The sequence below is a fragment of the Nomascus leucogenys genome, chromosome 10 (genome assembly GCF_006542625.1).
Source record: "Nomascus leucogenys isolate Asia chromosome 10, Asia_NLE_v1, whole genome shotgun sequence".
Classification (NCBI taxonomy): domain Eukaryota; kingdom Metazoa; phylum Chordata; class Mammalia; order Primates; family Hylobatidae; genus Nomascus; species Nomascus leucogenys.
The window spans coordinates 68,584,844-68,602,657 of record NC_044390.1 but is presented as its reverse complement, the minus strand read 5'-3'; the positions used below and the strand labels follow the sequence as shown (position 1 = coordinate 68,602,657).

At 40.8% G+C, this 17,814-nt stretch overlaps 1 protein-coding gene across 1 annotated transcript; it reads right to left on the bottom strand.

Annotated features, from left to right (window-relative positions):
• Positions 1-1,923: 1,923 nt before the first annotated feature.
• SPIC (Spi-C transcription factor) lies at positions 1,924-13,377 on the bottom strand. The gene is made up of 6 exons (XM_030821929.1): positions 13,212-13,377; positions 11,803-11,887; positions 11,064-11,157; positions 9,228-9,340; positions 5,997-6,105; positions 1,924-2,576 (listed from the first exon to the last, which is right to left on the bottom strand). The coding sequence occupies exons 2-6, from the start codon at positions 11,803-11,805 to the stop codon at positions 2,149-2,151; spliced, it is 747 nt and encodes a 248-aa protein (XP_030677789.1). The 5' UTR covers positions 11,806-11,887; positions 13,212-13,377; the 3' UTR covers positions 1,924-2,148.
• Positions 13,378-17,814: the final 4,437 nt, after the last annotated feature.

Genomic DNA, 17,814 nt, shown 5'->3' with positions numbered 1-17,814 from the left:
TTTGGAAAACAGAAAAATAAAATTGGACCCTTATTCCAACACCATATACCAAAGTCAATTCAAGATGGATTAAAAACTTAAACATTCCTTCATTAGTTTGCTCAGGAAAATTGTCAACAAGAAAAAGAAAGAAAGAAAGAAAGACTTAAACATAAGACCAAGAACCCTAAAACTACTTGAAGAAAACAGAGGGGTCAGATGATAGCTGAAAGAAGGAAAGAAAAAGAAAGAAAGAAGAAAGAGAAAGAAAGAAAGAAGAAAGAAGGAAAGAAAGAAAAGAAAGAAAGAAAGAAAGAAAGAAAGAAAGAAAGAAAGAAAGAAAGAAAAGAAAGAAGGAAAGAAAAGAAAGAAAACATAGGGGATACATAAAAGACATTGGCGTGGGTAATAATATTTTGGATTTGATCCCAAAAGCATGGACAACAAAATTAAATATAGACAAATGGTATTACATCAAACTAAAAAGCTTCTTAGTTAATGATGTGTAGCTAAAACAACCAACCAAAAAACTTCTGCACAGCAAAGGAAACAATCACCAGAGTAAAGAGACAACCTATGGAATGGGAGAAAATATTTGCAAGCCAGACATCTGACAAGGGGTTAATATCCACTACATATCAGGAACTCAAACAACTCAATAGCAACAAAACAAACAAACAAGAAAGCAATTAAGACCTGCTTTCTGCTAACCAAGTCTTCTTCCTTACCCCTCCCTAATAAGAAGGAAGAAAAAAGGCAATTAAAAAAATGGGTAACTCCTCCTTAGTATAGTGGTAAAATTTAAACATTAAAAAAGTTTTGGGGCCAGCTCGGTGGCTCACACCTGTAATCCCAGCACTTTTGAAGGCCAAGGTGGGCAGATCACCTGAGCCCAGGAGTTAGAGACCAGCCTGGGCAACACTGCAAAACAGTCTCTAAAAAAAAAAAAAATTAGCTGGGCTTCAGCCATGTTTGTGTCACTGCAACTGAGCATGGGTGACAGAGTGAGACCCTGTCTCAAAAAAAAAAAAAAAAGCTTTAAGTTGTAAAAATGGGTAAGATCAAAAGAGAAGGAAAGAAAAAAATGTGTAAGGAACTTGAATAGACATTTCTGGTGATGTTTTTAAAGCCATGAGCCCATTTTGGCACAAAGGCTTTATCATATGCAGTCATTTACAAAATTGCTTTGTAAAGCCATCAGATATAAAAGTGTGACTTTTCTCACCTGAGTACATGACAAGACAATGCTGAAATCAATATATAAATCAAATCATCTGTACCGGCACTGTTAATCTAGAAGAAGGTGGTTTCATCGAGAATAGCAAGAATTTAGACCAGCTTATTGAAGTGAGAAAAGAAAAAAAATGAGAGAGCTTCAGACGTAGATTTTGCCTCTTAAAAAAATTAAAAATATAAGTCACTGTCAGTGTTGTGCTTGGGAGTTAGCAGCCAAAAACAAACAAACAAAAAAAGAAGTCATCGTCTGTGAAAAGAAAAAAAGAAAAAAGAAAAAGACTTTGCATCCATAGAAGTATGCAGAAAAAGAAAACAATTTCTAAAATAAAATAAAGTGGGTATAGTTGGGAGCTTAGCAATGGACATACAGAATGGAGTAATTGACACTGGAGGCTCCAAAAGATGGGAGGATGGCAGGGGGATGAGGGATGAAATCCTACCTATTGGGTACGATGTTCACTATTCTGGTGATGATGCTATGCAATATACTTCACCACTATGCAATATATCAAAGCAACAAAACTGCACTTGTACTCCTAAATCCATAAAAATAAAAAATTATATTGGCTGAGACCTCTTTAAAAAATAAAAAAATAAAAATTTTAAGAGAGAGAGAATAGTAAGAGCACAGCAAGGACATTTAGTCTATACTTTCAAATGGGCTTGATCATTTGAAACAATAAAGTTGTTCATTGAGTCTTCACGAAGTATTATAAAAAAGTTGTTCATTGGCAGAATTTCCCAGCAAGTTAGTATAGATTACATATTCTTTGATAAAAGCAACAATAAAGTTATTTTTTTTTCCTCTTTAGTATTTGCTTTAAGAGAAAAATCCTAAATCTCTTCAGAGGAGGGAAAAAAGAGAGAGAGGGAGAAATCCTTAAAATTGTAGAGATTTCCGATGCCAGTAAACCATGAAATATGAAAGTATATTTAGCAATCATGGTGATTTAGCTCATGGTAATTGGCATATGTATAATTATAATTTGCATTCCAGTTATTTAAACTGAGATATTCTTGATCAGGTTGAACACATTGTGAATAGAAGATCTCTTTCCCCAGGAAATAGGATGGAGAGAGTCTTTGGAGAATGGCCTCACTAAACTGGTAAGTCAGCTTCCTCCGGATTTTGGTAATTTCCCCACTTCTTCCGTAATTTCTCAGTGCCCTGGCCATTTTCTGGTAAGTCATGGTCTTCCTGTTGCCTTTTCTTTTCCCCCAAAGCTCGGCAAGTTTTTCTTTGTTTTTTGATACAAACTGAAAGATGCCTTTGGTTTTATCTACCCACTGAATACAAGATGCCATCTCCGGATTATACAGGGATTCGTGAAGGTATTCAAACAGTCGGAGCTTCTTCCTGCCTAAAATGAAGGGAAACAAGGTCAAACTCCACCGTGGCTGTAAACCGAAAACACTGTCAGGAAGGGTTTGTTGAGCAACTACCGAATTAAAAGCTGCATCGAGACTGGTTTTCTCCCACTCACTGCCCTTACGAATGCATGATGGCATCATTTTATGGGACTCGAAGGTCAAGGATCTATTTGGCCTATTGAAGTTTCAACTGGATCTTTCTTTGTTGGAGAAGTTGTTAAGAATGTTGTCCGGCCGGGCGTGATGGCTCACGCCTGTAATCCCAGCACTTTGGGACGCCGAGGAGGGCGGTTCACTTGAGGTCAGGAGTTCACCAGCCTGGCCAATATGGTGAAATCCCGTCTCTACTAAAAATACAAAAATTAGCCAGGCGTGGTGGCACACACCTGTAATCCCAGCTACTCGGGAGGCTGAGGCAGTCTCCTGAGGATTCTCCCTCTAACCCAGGAGAATCATTTGAGGTGGAGGCTGCAGTGAGCCGAGATCTCGCCACTGCACTCCAGCCTGGGAGCGAGACTCTGTCTCAAAAAACAAAACAAAACAAAACAAACTTTCCACAGAACAACATCGAGCGAAATGGACTACAAAGTTTAGCAGTTTTGAAGAGAAGCCTCAAAAAGCCATTTCCAGAAAACAAGTCATTTTAAGGGGCTTTATTCAAATGAGTTAAGGGATGTAAATGCACTTTGTAAAATGCAAAAGAGAATGCAAATATAAGGTAATATCGAGGAAATTAATACCGAAGACCTAGGTAAAAGTGCTAACTCTGGGTTTGCACAAATACTTGAAAAATAAAAAAGGAGAAAAACTCATATGGAAATGCCAAAAATGTTTTTATATCACTTTCACATTATTCATTTAACAATGCAACGGGCACTGTGATATTTCTCATTGTTGTGAAATAAAATGGTACCATCAGAATGTTAGGAAAACAGCCATTTATATTTCAAAATAACTAGGCAGGAAATTTTGAGAGAATTTGTGTGGGTTTTGTTCAATTGATAGGATTTCTTTTGCGTAACAGCTCATGAGAACAAAAGTGACAGCCCATTTTGTGACTTCTGAGTTAGCCTGTAAATACTGTGCTCTGCCAGATCTGTCAGTAGCTAAAAAATTTGCAGCCAAATTCCATTTTCCCTTGAGGAGGTATACTAGTGGATTCCCAAACTGCTTTAAATAGTCTCTGGGGAATAATACTCTTGCATGATACATTTATCACTCATCCAAAGACCTCAAACATTTTTACAAAGATTATCTTTTGTATTATATTATCTTGAGTTTATGAATTGAGAAATGAAAGGGACTTACCAAAAAACACATCAAAAGTCACAGCTTAAACAAAGCCCTTCTGCCTCTCATTCAGTGATCAAGTTGGTCTTAATGGATCATCATCTTTTAAAGTTTTCCGTATTTTTTTAATGCTTAAATTTTATTTTATTTTATTTATTTATTTATTTTTGGAGATGGAGTCTCGCTCTGTCGCCCAGGCTGGAGTGCAGTGGCACAATCTTGGCTGACTGCAACCTCCGCCTCCCGGGTTCAAGCGATTCTGCTGCCTCAGCCTCCTGACCTCGAGTGATCTGCCTGCCTTAGTCTCCCAAAGTGCTGGGATTACAGGCATGAGCCACCATGCCTGGCCTATAATTTTTTTTTAACCATGCCTGGCCTATAATTTTTTTTAAAAGTGAATCAGGTAACCTCCTTGAACCAGAATAGGTTCAGAGAGACTCCCTCAACTATACAGTTATTTATTTATTTATTTATTTATTTTATTATTATTATTTTTTGAGTTGGAGTCTCACTCTCTCGCCCAGGCTGGAGTGCAGTGGCTTGATCTTGGCTCACTGCAACCTCCACCTCCTGGACTCAAGTGATCCTCCCACCTCAGCCTCCCCAGTAGCTGGGATTACAGGCACCCACCACCATGCCTGGCTAAATTTTTTGTAGAGACGGAGTTTCACCACGTTGGCCAGGCTCGTCTCGAACTCCTGACCCCATGTGATCTGTCTACCTTGGCCTCCCAAAGTGCTAGGATTACAGGCGTGAGCCACGATGCCCAGAATTTACTTAAGATATGTTATTTACTGGAAAAAGTGCAAGAGTACAATCCCATTTGTAATTTCAAATATGCATATACTTGTATATGTGAAAATTAAAAAAAAAAATCTTCTCTAGAAATATGTAAAATACACTGGAACTTTTACTTTCACTTTGTACTTTGGTTTGAGTCTTTTACCATGAGTATATAATACTTCTATTTTTAAAAATAAAAAGAGCTAGACTCTGTCTCAAAAAAATTAAAAAATAAATAAATGAATAAATAAAAATAAAAATAAATGAATAAAATATATTGGTGAGGGAGTCCCTCTGAACCTATTTAGGTTCAGGGGAGCTGCCTGAATCACATTTTAAAAAAATTATATACCAGGCATGGTGGCTCACACCTGTAATCCCAGCACTTTGGAAGGCTGGATCACCTGAGGCCAGGGGTTCGAGACCAGCCTGGCCAACATGACAAAACCCCATCTCCACTAAAAATACAAAAAATGGGCCAGGCGTAGTGGTGAGTGCCTGTAATCCCAGCTACTCGGGAGGCTGAGGCAGGAGAATTGCTTCAGCCGGGGAGGCAGAAGCTGCAGTGAGCTAAGATGATGCCACAGCACCCTAGCCTGGGCAACAATAAAAAAAAAGAAAAAAAAAAGATGATAGTGGAGCTGAAAAATTCCTGTCACCTAGTATCTACTATATATATGTTTTATCATTATTTTAGATTGTACTCCTTCTACTTAATTTTCTTTTAAAGTTAACTGTAAAACAATCAATAAATAATAAAATAAAAATTAAAAAATAAAAAGCTAACTGTGAATCAGCCTCAGGCAGGTTCTTCAGCAGGTATTCCAGAAGGCACTGTTATCATAGGAGATGACAGCGCTATGTGTTATTGTCCCTGAGGACCTTCCAGTGGGACAAGATGTGGAGGTGGAAGACAGTGATAGTGACGATCCTATCACTGTTACTCCTAGGCTAATGTGTGTGTTTGTGTCTCCGTTTTTAACAACATAAGTTCAAAAAGTAAAAAATAAAAATAAAAATAAAAAAATTTAAAAATAGGAGTCTGGGTGTGGTGACATACCTGTAATCCTAGCACTTTGGATGGCTTGAGTCCAGGAGTTTCAGATCCAGCCTGGACAACAGAGTGAGACTCTGTCTCAGAAAAAAAGAAACACAGGAAGTCTCACCCAAGATGAATGGCTTGGACTGGTTCAAGAAGTCAGAGTTAAATTACTCTCAATTGTGATAAAAGAATATTTTGCAAATTCAATTCCAAACTCAGTTATAAAATCCCTTTAAAGCAGCTATGAGGAAGATCTGGTTCTTTGACCTATATAACGAATGATGGATCAACGTACCTTTACCCCCCTTTTGCTGGAGAACAGTGGGTTGTACCAGCTGGTTTTCAGTTATGTTCTGCAGAGATTGATGAATATTTCCTTCAAAATAGAAGTCCGCAGCACTGTTCTATATAAATAATGAAGCAGGATGTTAAGTGAGACTTTCCCTGTTGCCCCCTATTATAGGCTGAAGCTAAAAGCTAGGGGAAAAAGAGGCTAAGCATCTCCCAGATTGTAAAAGCAATTACCCCCAGCTGCAGCCAGATGGCTCCCAGGGCAGCACTAGCATCAAACCCACATAAGGAGAGGACCAGGGGACAGAGGGTAATCCTTGGCTTTGTGAGGAGTGTCATGTCCTACCCTCCCTACAAAAAAGAAGAGATTGCTTAAAGTCTGTGGTACCATCAGAAAGGGAAGATGGGCTTCCATTCCTGTGTTGGATGCCCAAGTAGGCAAGGGGAGATAAGAAAAGAAAGACCTCAGTAGGCAGCTACGAAGATAAAATAAAATAAGTAATGAAAACAATAAAAATTTTACAAGACAAGAAAGGGCCGAGCACGGTGGCTCATGCCTGTAATCTCAACAATTTGGGAAGCCAAGGCAGGAGAATCACTTGAGCCCAGGAGTTCAAGGCCAGCCTGGACAACTTAGAGAGACCCCACCTCTACAACATTTTTTTTTTTTTTGAGACGGAGTTTCGCTCTTGTTGCCCGGGCTGGAGTGCAATGGCGCGATCTCGGCTCAACGCAACCTCCACCTCCCAGTTTCAAGCGATTCTCCTGCCTCAGCCTCCCTAGTAGCTGGGCGTGCCACCATCCCCGGCTAATTTTGTATTTTTAGTAGAGACGGGGTTTCTCCCTGTTGGTCAGGCTGGTCTTGAACTCCCGACCTCAGGTGATCTGCCCGCCTCGGCCTCCCGAAGTGCTGGGGTTAGAGGCATGAGACATCGCACCTGGCCTAATTTTAAAAATTTTTGTAGGCCAGGCGCAGTGGCTCATGCCTGTAATCCCAGCACTTTTGGGAGGTGAAGGCAGGCAGATCATCTGGTCAAGAGTTCGAGACCACCCTGGCCAACATGATGAAACCCCGTCTCTACTAAAAGTACAAAAAAATTGGCTGGGTGCACAGTGGCTCACAGTTGTAATCCCAACACTTTGGGAGGCTGAGGTGGGTGGATCACCTGAGGTCAGGTGTTTGAGACCAGCCTGGCCAACATGGTGAAACTCCGTCTCTACTAAAAATACAAAAATTAGCTGGGCATGGTGGCAGGCGCCTATAATCCCAGCTAGCTACTAGGGAGGCTGAGGCAGGAGAATCGCTCGAACCTGGGAGGCAGAGGTTGCAGTGAGCCGAGATCACGCTGTTGCACTCCAGCCTGGGTGACAACAGTGAAACTCTGTCTCAAAAAAAAAAAAATTAGCCGTGCGTGGTGGTGGGCACCTGTAATCCCACCTACTTGGGAGGCTGAGGAAGAAGAATCACTTGAACCCAGGAAGCAGAGGTTGCAGTGAGCCGAGATGGTGCCATTGCACTACAGCCTGGGCAACAGAGCAAAAAAATTTAAATTTAAAAATTACCCAGGCCTGGTGGTGCATGCCTATAGTCCCAGTTACTTGGGAAGCTGAGGCAGGAGGATCCCTCAACCCCAGGAATTTGAAGCTTCAGTGAGCTATAATCGCACCACTGCACTCCAACCTAGGTGAGAGAACAATACCCTGTCTTAAATAAAAAAAAAAAAAATGATGACAGCCAAGGGAAGGCAGAATAAAGAAAGGCGACAGGAAGAAACAGCCCAAGCTTCTACCATTTACATATGGCAAGAATATGTGGGTTTCCAAGGGTTAAACACCGGAAGGGGCTGAGCTTGAGCTGTCTTTCCACACCCCAATCAAGAAAGCTGACCAGCAGGCAAGGAGTCCCCAGGGATAAGAGGCTGTGAGGTGCATGCTAGAAAATGGGAGCTGAAGTAGAAAGAAGTAGGGTTGCCAGATTTAGCAAGCAAAAATATTGGGCATCTTGCACTTTACCTGGCAACCCTAAGTGGAGGTGGAAGAGGTTAAGCTGGAACCAAAGCACCCTCTATTTCAAATTTTTATTAAAAAAAATTTTTTTTGAGACAGGGTCTTGCTCTGTTGCCCAGGTTGGTCTCGAACTCTTGGGCTCAAGTGATCCTTCCTCCTCAGCCTCCCAAAGCTTTGAGATTACAGGCGTGAGCCACTGTGCCCAGTCCAAAGCACTCTCTTAAAATAAAATGTCTTGTGAAGAGGCCCCGAGGGAACAATTTATAGAAACAGAAAAAGGACATTTGACATGGCGTGATTGAAGGTAGTGACTGAAGAAAAATAAAAACCAATTCACATTTATACCTCATCCCATGAAGACCGCTTGATAAAATGGATGCATGAAGAAAACAACTAAAAGAATACATCAACGGGGAGATGGCAGGGCGTTTCCCTTTGCAGATGCTGCTATTAATAAAATATCAATGAATTGGTCCAATACATGCAGATAACACTGAGTTTGAGAAGGAAAACAGAGCAGGCTAATACAAGACTGTAGGTAAAACCAGTGCAGGGGCAGTTTGGACCTTTGCCCTGTGGCTTTTGGGGAAAACCTTTTTGCAATTTCCCAGATAGACTAAGGAGAAGCAATTGATATTAACATCCTGAAAACACCTCCTTTTTACAGAAGTCATCCAAATCAGTCTGAGGCTAAGTAGAGAGCAATGATGAGGGGTTATTTCCTTCCTAACAGCCTATGATCATCCATGTTGACTGTCAAGTTCAGACTACAGCTGATGGCCCTTAAAAAGCATTTTCAGGCAGAGCACAGTGGCTCACACCTGTAATCCTTCCCTTTGGGAGGCGAGGCGGGTGGATCACCTGAAGTCAGGAGTTTGAGACCAGCCTGGCCAATATGTGGAAATCCTGTCTCCGCTAAAAATACAGAAGTTAAGTGGGCGTCGTGGTGCGCGCCTGTAAGCCCAGCTACTTGGGAGGCTGAGGCAGGAGAATCGCTTGAACCTGGGAGGCAGAGGTTGCAGTGAGCCGAGATCGAGCCACTGAACCCCAGCCTGGGTGAAAGAGCCAGACTCCATCTCAAAAAAAAAAAAAAAAAAAAAAAAAGAAAGAAAAAACCATTTTCATAGTCAATGCTGTCTTTAAGCTGGGTTTCAGACAGTGTATGTGAAATGGAAGGCTGGCAAGAATAGGATATTTGCCTGTTACTAAGGGATGGTCTGATACTTACAATTACCGTTCTCCAATTATAGACAGGCTCCTCTGTAGGCAACACTCCATAGCAGCTGGAATTTCCTTTGACATGAGGACGATGGTTGATTAAAGCCAGGTAATTTCTGTAATCTAATTTGAAATCAGAGAAAGAAACTAAAAAAGTCAAAGTTTGTGCATATAAATATGTGTGTATGTATATATATATATATATATATGCACTTATAGATGCAATTGCTCTCGTCTATGTTTTCTTGCCACTTTGCACTTCTCCTGTGGTGTTTATCTCATTATGCTGCTATTATGGTTACTGTTATATATATCGCATTTGGAGAACATGCTCCTTGCAGGCTGAGACCTCATGATTTCTTTTTTTTTTTTTAAGACAGGGTCTCGCTCTGTTACCCAGGCTGGAGTGCAGCCACGTTATTTTGGTTCACTGCAGCCTGTGCCTCCCGGCCTCAAGTGATCCTCCCACCTTAGCCTCCCAAGTAGCTGGGACTCCAGGCAAACGCCACCACATTTGGCTAATTTTTGTATTTTTTGTAGAGACAGGGTTTTGCCATGTTGCCCAGGCTGGTCTTGAACTCCTGGGCTCAATTAATCCACCCACCTTGGCCTCCCAAAGTGCTGGAATCACAGGTGTGAGCCACCGTGCCCTGCCCACATGATTTCTCTTATCTTGGAACACTCTGTAATACCCTATGTAAACTTAATACATAACATATTTGCATTCTATTTAGACTATATAGTCCATAGGATAATGGGTGAGGAAGGATAAAAATACTTATTCTTCCAAGTAGAATATATCTTGTTGTGTGGGTGGAAGGTCTATAAGATTCATTGGAACAATTTAAAAGCCTTTCGTGAATAGTTAAAATGAACTATTAGATAAATAAATGTCAACCAGATATTTCTAATAGCAGATAATTATATATCTTTGTATTCCTGTGTGGAATGTCATCCTCTATAATCTCTGCATTTTTATATGTGAGACTTTAGTTTTATTTAGGCTAGATACTCCTGGACATATTTTGCCTTTGCTAGAATTAATCCTGGATGCTTCAGGTAAAAATGATCTCGTTTTTGAGTCCAGGAGTTCCAGACCAGCCTGGGCAGCATAGTGAGACCCTGTCTCTACAAAAAAATAAATAAATAAAAATTAAATTAAAGATAAAAAAAGGTCGCCGGGCACAATGGCTCACGCCTATAATCCCAGCGCTTTGGGAGGCCGAGATGGGTGGATCACGAGGTCAGGAGATCGAGACCATCCTGGCTAACACGGTGAACCCCCGTCTCTACTAAAAATACAAAAAATTAGCCGGGCATGGTGGTGGGCGCCTGTAGTCCCAGCTACTCGGGAGGCTGAGGCAGGAGAATGGCGTGAACCCAGGAGGAGGAGCTTGCAGTGAGCCAAGATCGCGCCACTGCACCCCAGCCTGGGCGACAGAGTGAGACTTCGTCTCCAAAAAAAAAAAAAGAAAAAAGAAATAAAACGTCTTCTCTGTTCTGATCATTATTCTGGAATACAGTGGCGCCATCTTGGCTTACTAAAGCTTCTGCCTCTCAGGTTCAACAATTCTTAAGCCTCAGCCCCCAGAGTAGCTGGGATTATAGTCGCGCCACCATGCCTAGCTAATTTTTGTATTTTTAGTAGAGACGGGATTTTGCCATGTTGGCCAGGCAGGTCTTGAACTCCTGGTCTTAAATGATCTGCCCACCTTGGCCTCCCAAAGTGCTGGGATGACAGATGTGAGCCACCACACCTGGTCAGCTGATCATTATTCTTATATGTGTATGTGACCAACAAGCCATTTGATGTACCAGCAGAAGAGAGTAAATGACTCATCTTTACCTGGCGAGTACTGAAGATCTCCAGTTGAATGTTGCCTCAGAACCTCAAAAGCATCTTCAAATGCTTGACCCAGCTTGTCTTGTTCAACACACGTCTATTGGAACAATGATAGAATTCTGGAGTTTTAGAATTACCAATTAAACTTAATCTCCCTGATTTAAAATAGTACTTGGTCTAAAGGAGGGTTTCTCAATCTTGACACTATGGACATTTGGTGTTGGCTGTTTCTGTTGTCAGGGGGCTGCCTGTGCATTGTACGATGTTTAGCAGCTTCCCTGACCCCTACCCACTGGTTGCCAGTAGTACCTTCACAGTTGTGACCGTCAAAAATGTTTCTGACCAAATGTACCCTGAGGCACAAAATCAATCACAGTTGAAACGCACTCCATTATAGTATAGTATTTAGAGACTGGTATTCATTCTATAGTATAGTATTTAACATTATTGCAAAATTTTAGCAAGGAGTTGTAGAGCAGAGGAGAGTGATTTAGAAAAAAAAGGGTCAAGGAAATATCTTCAATGAAACAGAACCTATGAATTGTTGTTTAAAAATGAAATGCTCTTATGTCTCCAAGACCTAAAATTGAATTGCTTTGCAAACTATTTCATATCCTTATTAATATGATCGATATATTTTATTTTTAAAATGGAGGGTGAGTAAAGAAAAAAATTTTTAAATTATTACGCTGTAGAGCTCCACTGTGGACAGGGTAAAGAAAATTTTAAAATGTCAGCTTACCATATTTCATTAATAAATTGACAATTCTGTTCCTTAGCAATTGTTGCTTGAAGAAAATAAAACAAAATAAAATAAGTTGACAATCCTGAAAAAGTTTAATATTTAAAAAGCAAAATTAAATGCAGTCTCTAATTTGATTCTGAATAAGATCTTGCTCAAAAATATTTTCTGAAAATACCTTACATAAACCAAGAGTACCTCCTGAATTCTCTTTGATGAGTACAAATTTTTTTCTACAAAATTTTCTACAAACATTTCTTTTTGTTTTTCCATGATTACAAATTCTTTAAATATTAAAATAGCTATATATTTAATTATCTAAGCTGCTTGATTGATAAGACAAAGTGGAAATAACTCAAAAGTATATATAAGTATTTCCAAATTATTTTAAATATTCTAAATTTCTGAAAATCAAAATCCTTTTTACCTTAGCATAGCTTTATAAACGTAGGGCTTTTTTTTAAAACCTTTCTTTGGTGTTATATTGCCTTCTGAGAATCTGGCAAAAGCCATCCTTTTCCTCCCATGAAAATTGGACTTATATTGCAAATTAAATTTAGCCTGTGAAGACAATCCTTGGACTTGCTTGAATCCTAGGCTAAGAAAACTCGTCTATAATTTTGTTATGTACTTTCTTATCTCTAAGTAATTCTGATTTTGCTTTAGATAAACAATTATCAGACAGACCCACAATTAAATGCTTTTAACTCTACGTTCTATAGACCAACACAAGGAACAAACAAACAAAAACCAACCCACATAATAAAAAGAACTGTAGTGGGTCCAAATTACTTATCATTCCATTAAGTAAACCCAGCAGTTCTTTTTATGCAAGTATTTATCTTCTTAGTATTTATCCCACAAACACAATGTGTTTATTCTTTAGTGTTTAACGCTGAATAATCAAATGAGATGATGTAATCTAATGCCAGTATTATACATATCCATCATATATCAACATAACATGTTAAATATCAAAATTCTATTTGGCTCTTTGAAATCATTACATCACGTCAGTTAAAAGAAAATAGAAGAAAATCCAGAAATCACTCTTTGGCACATGGTCTTTGGTGAATATTATCAGTAGTACATATTTTTTAAAAGCCATGTCAGTGATTTTCAATTAACTGCTTTGACTCAAAAGTGCAGAAGCACTGAATGTTGTATTTTGAATTAAATATTTAAAAATGAACATGTTCTCTTTGACTAAAATGCTCCCCAAGACTATCACAACTATTAAAAGCAGGAAATCTAAAGGGAAGAAAATGCTCGAAAACATTATTGATTACTACGATTGCTTAATATTTCTTGCATCTGAACACGCAGACAGTGAGAAATACTCATTAGGCCAAAGGAAAAAATGAACAGTGATTAGAAGACATTTAGAAAAACATAAACTGAGAACTTACCGGGAAGACACTTCAACCCTTTATAGAGATGTTTCATTAATATCAGAACGGTAAATTCAACGGTAGGCTATCATGAAAATAAAAAATTATTTTCCAGTGCGATGGCTCTGATGAAAAAAATAGTAATAATTTTTTAAAAAATTAGAATTGTTAAGACACAACCATCAAGAACACACTGGCACAGTTGCATTAAATAGCCGTTTTTAAGGAAGTTCTTCAAAAGGGGATTTTTTTTAAAAGATACAGTGCCTTCACAATTTCTATTTCATGATACGACCAGTAGACACCAGGGGCTATTATTTTGAAGAGGCACATAGTAGTTTGCATCCCATCAGCCAAAAAGCACAAAAGCATTAGAACAAGCCCCACGAAACCCCCCGCCCAACTTAGGTTGCAGCTCTTCAGATTGTATAGCCCAACCGGAAACTTCTAACCCATGCAACTCAGGCCCACCCTTCTTTTTTTAATTCATATTACTTCTCTCCCAATTCTGGACTTTGCCTGGACTGTCAACAGCCTTCACTCTGGACTCTCCAAATCGGTCTTTCCTCCTAAACCACTTTACTTACACTGCCATTCACGGATCGCCTTACGTAGAGAGCTTAAAGGCTTAGGGCCTTTTCCCTGACATTCAAGGCTCTTGAGCCTTAGCCTTACATCTTGTCACTCACTTGAGTGGGGATAATGGAATCCATGCTCTTGCTTTCCTCCACACCTAAATTCAGTAGCGGCTCCAAAATGGTTAGGAAAACCTTATGGGGGGGCCATGTGGTTGGACATACCTGCGGCTGCTGCATTCCTAATGCAGTTTCCGTTCTCTTACTTGGCTTCAAGGTTTATTTGGGGTGGCTCTGTTGGAAATTATGAGACGCTCCCTCCGCCTGTAATACTTTCTTCCCAGTTCATCCCCCTGCAGATTCGCCCATTTTATGTTACCTGACCATCAGTGTCCAAAGCAGCATCCACTTGTACACGGTGGAAATAACCTTCCCGTCCTCTGAAACACATGTCTGCCTCTCACTTGGCTAACCTGAAACCTGCCATTTTAATAGCTGTCACATTTTGGCCAGGGGGAAAACCGCCTAAGAATTTTTTGTAAACCTTGTGGGTGGGGAGAGTGAACAGGGTCTGTGATTTCAAAGCTGCCAGTAATTTCAGTTTTGCATTGTTGTAGCCTGACCTCACCTTTGATATGGGACTATTGTTTTGGACCAATTACTTTTTCGAGCCAATTTGTTATGCAAATGTAAACACACAATCCTTCTTCTGATATGTAGATCTTATAATAACAAGTATAAAACGGTAATCACTGATGTTGATTTGTTTTTAATCTGAACTAGTCTACACCCTTTTCAAGCCAACTTATTTGGTTCATTCGTTCAACATATTACTGAGCTCTTCACTCTTCAGGGCACTGCCCCATGTCCAGGAGCTACAGCCCTGAACAAATCCTTATGAGAAGAAATGATTTAAAAAAAAAAAACACGTTGGTAAAGTATTAGATAAGAAGTGTCAAAAACAACAATACAAAAGGGAAAGATTATGAAGAGAGTGTGCGAATAGCCAGGAAAAATCTCTGAGGAGGAAACTGGTGTGAGCTGAAATCCAAGGAGAAGACTTAAGAGTGAGCAGGCGGGCAGGGTGTCTGGTGCCTATATCCCCGCTAAGCAGCTACGCAGGAGGATGGCTTGAGGCCAGGAGTTCGAGACCAGCCTGGACAGCACAGTGAAACCCCCAAGCCCTGCCTCCCCACCCTGTCTCAAAAAAATGAAGGAATGAGCAAAACAAAAAGCAGAGATGCAAATATTTGGAGGAGCACCTCCTGGCAGAGGAAACAGCAGGTGCAAAGAGCCTGGGATGGAAATGAGTTTGGCATTCAAGACACAGAAAAAAAGTGGGAGGAGGAGAGGAGGCTGCAGGAAAATGCACCTGGGAGCTAAGAGGCAAAGTTGGAGAAGAAAGAGGCAGGATCCAGATCAACATACACATCAAGCCCTAAAATAATCAAAAGTCATGTATGGCAGTTGTTACCTGTGTACCCCCATGTCACAGATGAGGAATCTAAACTGACGTTCAAAGATGTTTTGTGATTTTCCCTAAGGTTCAACTTCTAGTGAGGTGGCCTGGGCCAGATCCAAATTTGGGTTAATTCCACTTCATGTGCACGCTCTCAGCCCTGGAGCCCTGTGTGTGCAGTTGAGGCTACCTTCGACCAGGTGCTCAGTCCCAACGGCAAACTCCACAGCATCTAGCCCATGCTTGTCACATATTAATACTACAGGTGTGGTGAGTATTTGAAATGAATGTAAACACAGTGAACTTTTGTTTTTTTTTTTGTTTGTTTGTTTTTTTTGAGGCAGAGTCTCCCTCAGTCCCCTAGGCTGGAGTGCAATCACACGATCTTGGTTCACTACAACTTCCACCTCCAGGGTTCAAGCGATTCTCCTGCTTCAGCCTGCCGAGTAGCTGGGATTACAGGCCACCACCACATCCAGCTAATTTTTGTATTTTTAGTAGAGACGGGGTTTCACCATATTGGCGAGGCTGTAATCCCAGCTACTCAAGCTGGTTAATTTTTGTATTTTTAGTAGAGATGGGGTTTCACCATGTTGGCCGGGCTGGTCTTGAACTCCTGACCTCAGGTGATCCGCCCACCTCAGCCTCCGAAAGTGCTGGGATTACAGGCCTGAGCCACTACCCCGAGCCTGAACTTTCTCTTTTTTTAATTTTTAATTTTTATTTTTATTTCCAAGATGGAGTCTCTGTCTGTCGCCCAGGCTGGAGTGCGGTGATGTGATCTCGGCTCACTGCAACCTCTGCCTGCCGGATTCTCCTGCCTCAGCCTCCTGAGTAGCTGCGATTACAGGCCCACGCCATCACACCAGGTTAATTTTCGCATTTTTAGTAGAAATGGGGTTTCACCATGTTGGCCAGGCTGGTCTCAAACTCCGGACCTCAGGTGATCCGCCTGCCTCGGCATCCCAAATTGCTGGGATTACAGGCATGAGCCACCATGCCTGGCCTTTTTTTTTTTTTTAATGTAAATAAATTAAAACCCTGATACTTCTAGGCGGGATCTCATCCAAGTACTAAACTGGCCCTATACTCCTTGGTGTCCAAAATCAGAAGAGGTCAGGCCTGTTCAAGGGGTTATGGCCATAAAAAAGTGAATTTTTTTTTTTTTTTTTTGAGAGTGAGCCTTGCTCTATCGCCCAGGCTGGAGTGCAGTGGCACCGTATCAGCTCACTGCAACCTCCACCTCCCAGGTTTAAGCGATTCTCATGCCTCAGCCTCCCAAGTAGCTGTGATTACAGGAACCTGCCACCATGCCTGGCTAATTTTTCTATTTTTAGTAGAGATGGGGTTTCACCATGTTGGCCAAGCTGATCTCGAACTCCTGACCTCAAGTGATCTGCCCGCCTCGGCCTCCCAAAGTGCTAGGATTACAGGCATGAGCCACCGCGCCCGGCCAACAAGTGAACTTTCTAAGCTAGCATTTCCCCAACTATTGTCTCTAGAGTTTGATTATGCAGGATATTAATAAATTAACCTGGCAAAAGTGTTGAGTGGAAGCCACGGTTGCTGCCTAGAACTTCCTTAGTAAAGTCAATGAGTGTATTGATTTTTTTTTTTTTTTTCGAGGTAGGCTTTCACTCTGTCACCCAGGCTGGAGTGCAGTGGTGCAATCATAGCTCACTAAAGCCTCAGCCTCTTAGGCTCAAGTGACCCTCCTGCCTCAACCTCCCAAGTAGCTGGGACTGCAGGCAGGTGCCACCATGCCGAACTAATTTTTAAATTTTTTGTAGAGATGGGATCTCACCATGTTGCCCAGGCTGGTCTCGAACTCCTGGGCTTAAGCCATCCTCCCGCCTTGGCCTCCCAAAGTACTGGGAATACAGGTGTGAGACACTGCATACAGCCTATTGGAGATATATGTATATGTATACAACCCTACGTTACAGATGCAAAAACAGAAATGCAGCTTTAGGGTTCTCTGTAGGGCTAAGATGTGAAGTTGTTTTGGCAACTTGAAAAAATAATGCAATAGACTCAGCATTTTAGAAGTCAAAACTCCTATTTCTTGAGAATCTGATGAACGCTGGCAGTTATTTTCCCAGGAAAATGCCATCAGCACACATTTTCAGGCAAACCCTCCCAGTAGGGGCAGTGAACTCCAATTTGGGAGCCCCTGCAGTATTTATTTAATATATGGACACCAATGTTTCCCTCAACTCCAGAAATGAGCTGAGTAACAAGTTAAGGGCTCTGAAGAGAGGATCCCTGATTGACAGATTCACTTTTGCAGAAGTTCATTGTCCTCAGTGGCAATGGAGATTATTTTAGAAAATCTTAAGCAACACGTGCTGGCGTACAAATCATATGGTGACATGCTTCAGGTGGAAGACTGTGTTTTCTGAGAATAGGGAACTGCAGAACCCAAAAAGGGAGATCAAGTTCAAGCTCTTATCATTCTTCGCAATTTCTTCTTAAATAATTCAGTTGTTGAAGTGACTAAAGAATTTGGTCTTAACCTTGGCAAGATCTTTGGAAACTCCAATAAGCAAATAATAAAGATTGTTAGCAGACTGGGTAGAAGGTGCTA